General features: G+C 45.9%; 1 protein-coding gene across 1 annotated transcript in view; it reads right to left on the reverse strand.

Annotated features, from left to right (window-relative positions):
* Positions 1–5,000, reverse strand: part of adamtsl5 (ADAMTS like 5) — a 32,617-nt gene that overhangs the window by 18,846 nt on the left and 8,771 nt on the right. The window contains exon 4 of the mRNA XM_076287099.1: positions 494–654. Within this exon, the coding sequence (XP_076143214.1) occupies positions 494–654 (161 nt within the window). The remainder of the gene's footprint in view (positions 1–493; positions 655–5,000) is intronic.

Here is a 5,000-nt window from a genome sequence, read left to right on the forward strand (position 1 = left end):
TCAGAACGTACGTAGATAGAACCCTATAATTCTAAGGGGACGACATGTCATTTTTCTCTCTAATTTCTCAGAAGCTTTGCAGTGCCTTCTATTATGAATATATATAAAGGTCTAAGTTCTGTACGGATCGTCTTGCTCCGATACTGGATACTGAGAAGCCGGAATTTCTCTCACACTTTGTAAAGACAAACAGCTGCTCTGTATGTGAGACATGTGTCTAGGGCCGATGTGAATCCACATATGTGTGTGTTCTCTTTGTACAGATGCAGGTGTGTGTGTGTGTGTGTGTGTGTGTGCGCGCGCGCGTGCGTGCATGCGTGATTACATCTATGCACAGGCATGCTCTCACCTGGTAATACCAATATCAATGTCTGTGAATTTTTGTGTGCCATGCAAGTGAGTATGTGTACGTGTGCACATATGTCTGCTCTCACCTGATTTCAGAGCTATGTGTAGGCATGCGTGCATGGTGTGTGTGTTTTTGTGTTCTCACCTGGTGATACAGGTGCGTGTGCGGACCGACGCTCCTCCGCCACAGCTGCGGGAGCACACAGACCAGCCGCTCCAGCCTGACCACTCGTTCCTGAAGTGCAGCTGCCGCCGCAAACGCCCACGAGGGGCACCAACCGACCCCCCAACAGACACCCTGGAGGACTAGAGAGTCAGAGAGAGAGGGAGGGAGAGAGAGGGAGAGAGAGGGAGGGAGAGAGAGGGAGAGAGAGGGGGAAAGGGAGAGGGAGAGTGAGGGGTGGGAAGAGAGAGTACAGTAGGTAGAGAGAGAGTAGGAAGTAGGTAGATTGGAGGATGTTAGATTCATTCTCTGCAGAACTGAAGTATCATGACCGCATACTGACCACCACACCGCTGACATGGCTTCAAAGTGCTGCATTTCAGGCAGCCAGAGGCAAAGCAAAGAAAGGCAGAAAACAAAAAGATCATGCATACGCTAACACACACACACACACACACACACACACAGACACACACACACACATACACACACACACACACAGACACACACACACACACACACACACACACACACACACACACTCTGTCCCAGCGTGCCCTTCACTAACTCCTCAACCCCACTTCATTATCTCACCATTACCTGCCTGTGGGGTAAAACCCCTTCGCTGCGGAGAACCGCAGCCTGCGGGACTTCCAGCGGTTCTAGCTGCGAGCCTGCGTGTCTCGGGGTTCGGCACCACTGACCCAGAGAGACTCTGAGCTGTGACTGGGGTGGTTGGTGCCTACAGCAATTACTCACAGAGGGACAGGACACCTGTTTGCACGCAATCTATGGCCTTAGGCTCAGGGTTTGTTTTCACTTAAGAATTGATATGAGGTTAGTGGTGGAGTGAAAAAACACTCTTACAAACACATTTTACTGTAATGAATTCTATTTGTATAATATACTGTATATGTTTGTGTGATGATACTACAATATGTACTACTCTTGAAGTGGCTCTAACTGATCTTGTACGATGACATGACACTAGGGCAAGATGTACTAACGCTTTTGCGCCCACTTCAGGTGTATTTGTTTTGCAACGTGTGTGTAAAATCATTGCGAGGTATGTACAAACAGGCCGCAATGAGTGGGAGTTTAGCGTAAAGAGATGGGAGGGGAAGCATAAAGAGCACCTAATTATGTGTTCCGCGGTATGTACAAAGACTGCTTGTGGAAGCGCACGTCTATTCTGCGCCTCAATATTTCCGCCTTGTACAAGCAGGTGTTAATACAAATTGCAGTTCAATGCGTCAATAAGAGAACATTTCAAAGACAACAGAATCGCTATTTAGAGCACCAACCTTAACTTTCGTTGGCCTTTCAAATGTCTTACTTTCACTTTCGTCATTAACTTAAACTTTCTTACTTGCTAGATTTGACCAATCTTCCATAGCCTATGTGCACAAGTAGTTTGAGTAGGACTACTGATCTTCATTATCTCCCTGCTTGTTGACATCTTATCTTGTATGGTATTATTTCATGATCGCTAAACGTTTCTTTTTAATGTTGTCATCAGTTAACTTCATTCAGCTTCGCTTCTATGTAGGCTCTGCCGTTCAGTTGTGGACGTTCGTAAATTGGCGTAATGGGTGGAGAAAGGCAGAGAAAGGCGCAGTTTACACTATGGATTGAAAGTTTGATAAATACGACGGAAACTTGGGTCTGACAGCGTTCGCAATCCATGGCGCTTGTCCACAGGCCTTGTCCATGACGCTGATAACGCTACGTTTGCAAATGTACGTACATCTGGCCCTAAGTGCCAGTCTAACTTCATCTTCCATCTACAACTAAACACAGATGCCCCGTCCACTCCTTCGATCCAGACACGACCCTGACCTTTCTCTCACACCAAGGCCAAACTGCCAATCTCTCTCCATCCAAACGGGGACCTCTAACCCCAGCCAAATTGCCAATCTCTAGCTGTAGCCAAAAAGCCAATCTCTCATCCTGGGGCCAAAGTGCGAATCTGGGGTGGCGGTGAGTGACCCGCTGCTTGATCTGTGATTCTGTCAGATGGCTCAGAGTTCCACTAGATTCCATTACGGCGTGTCTCCTGGCAGGGCGGCCTCGTTGTGCCCAGTCCAAACAAATGAGCTGCTGATGGAGGAATACTGATGCAAAGGCCTCTCACTGACATGCTCCATCTGAGAGAGCAGGTCACTGCATAATCTCCCCCATCCTAAAATACACACACACACACACACACACACACACACTCTTCTCACTCTCCTTTTTTCTCAGCCCCCCACCATACATTCATGCATACACTCTCTCTCTTTCTCTCTCTTTCACACACACAACACACAGTCTGATCATGTATGTAATGTAAAGTCATTTACAAATAACTCTCTCACTCACTCGACACAGAGAGAGAGTAGAGCCCTTTCTCCTCTTTCCCTGGTTTGTCAGTCATCACTAGAGTTCAGTCCCAGCAAACAGTATTAGTTTAGTACCTCAAATCCTAAACCTGCACTTTGTTTTCATTCAGCAGAACAATCTCTGTTTAATAGTTCAGTGTGCCGTATAACCCCACAGGGGGAATAAACACTGGAGGACCGTATTACTGTAAAATGATTTAGGAAAACAAACAGAGAAACCTTCCAAAAGCTTCCTCCTCCATGTGTAGTATTGGACTTGCAACATCCCCACTCAAACCTCCACAGACAGTACAAGTCCCATATTCTAGATCAACCCTTTCCGCACAGACTAAACGGCATACACACACACACACACGCACACTCCACCATGAAGTGGTGTAGTAACACAGTGTGCCTGGTAAGCCATTCAGAGCCAAATGCCATGTGTTGTTGTGTTCACGTCAAGGCCGGTTTTAAAAACGCCATTCCAACCTCAAGACTTGAGGCATTCTCTGCGTTCCTCAACTGACACAGAGCCATGAATCAACATCAACGTACAGCAAACAGATTTACAGGAGATCATAAATACTGCACACTAATAAAACATTACTGGATGTTATCTCTTTTGGAGGACTTTGGTAAGTGTCTGCCAGTATAAAAGGGGGCAATTGTGTATATCGGCTCTGCCATCCAGCAGTGTCTATCAGGTCTACCCTATGAGTAGGCTTGTCAGGGTTTGAGTTGAACTGTAATGTTTGTCTAAACTGACATTCCAGTCTGGACCATGTGACAGTGCTGAGCAGGTACAACACTAGCACTGGGAGAGTGAGACATACACTACACTACACTCAACACTAGCACTGGGAGAGTGAGACACACTAAACTCAACACTAGCACTGGGAGAGTGAGACACACTACACTCAACACTAGCACTGGGAGAGTGATACATACACTAAACTCAACACTAGCACTGGGAGAGTGAGACATACACTAAACTCAACACTAGCACTGGGAGAGCGAGACACACTACACTCAACACTAGCACTGGGAGAGTGATACATACACTACACTACACTACACTCAACACTAGCACTGGGAGAGTGAGACATACACTACACTACACTCAACACTAGCACTGGAAGAATGACGACATACAACAGTAGCAGTGGGAAAGACCGGTTTGCTCATGGTTAAGAAACGTTCCACTGTCATAGAGTGTGTGAAATAACAGACACTGTTACTTAAAGCTGGAAAAGAATTCAAACATATTACTGTAAACATAAAAATACCCCCTATGAAATCTCATCCTGTCTGACCTTTCACAAACAGTGGACGTGTCTTGACTGACTAGTTTATCTTGTTGTTGTATACAGTCTGTTGTTGTGATTACTGTGAAGTGGACAAACAGGGGGACGGTAGAGCCATCTCCGCCGGAATATTGGCTGCTTTCCAAATGAAGTGAAGTCGCTGGTGTATAAAGAAATGGTCCATGGGAAGTGTGTTGCAAAATACATGTCAACACAAGCGTTTATGTGCACACACACACACACACACACACACACACACAGCGTTCATCGATGACTGCAGTCCATCACAGAATGACCTGGTTGAAACTGCATCACTGCACAAACACACACACACACACACTATCAATATTCTTAAAGGGTTATCGCACACAAACAGGCACATGCACACACATTCATTAGTTGTACAAGGAAGATTAAACTTGGCGAGCAGAATGAATGACTTGACCCCTTGACCAACAGAAGGCCAGTCCCTCCTGTATGCCTATGTTTACAGGGACATGTGTCAGACGCACAGATTTACAGCAGCGGAGGTGCCCCTTTGTAGCAACACTGACAGAAATATAGTATAGGAGATAACAGCAATCGCTCTCCACCACATGAGCTGTTTGCTAACATCTACATACGGCTTAACAGAGGAGATAACAGCAATCGCTCCCCACCACATGAGCTTTATACTAACATCTACATACGGCTTAACCAGAGGGGATTGAGGTGGTTAGGCTACTATTTTCAAATCTTTGTCTCAATTAAATGGCTGGGCATCGGAAAAATCAGAGAGATTCTTGATAGAACCTTGATGATGAAATAACCTTGCACAACCTT

The sequence above is a fragment of the Alosa pseudoharengus genome, unplaced genomic scaffold (assembly GCF_046254945.1).
Source record: "Alosa pseudoharengus isolate Yale_2024_CS ecotype anadromous, Long Island Sound unplaced genomic scaffold, YU_APseudo_1.1 YU_APseudo_1.1_scf_16, whole genome shotgun sequence".
NCBI classification, from domain to species: Eukaryota; Metazoa; Chordata; class Actinopteri; order Clupeiformes; family Clupeidae; genus Alosa; species Alosa pseudoharengus.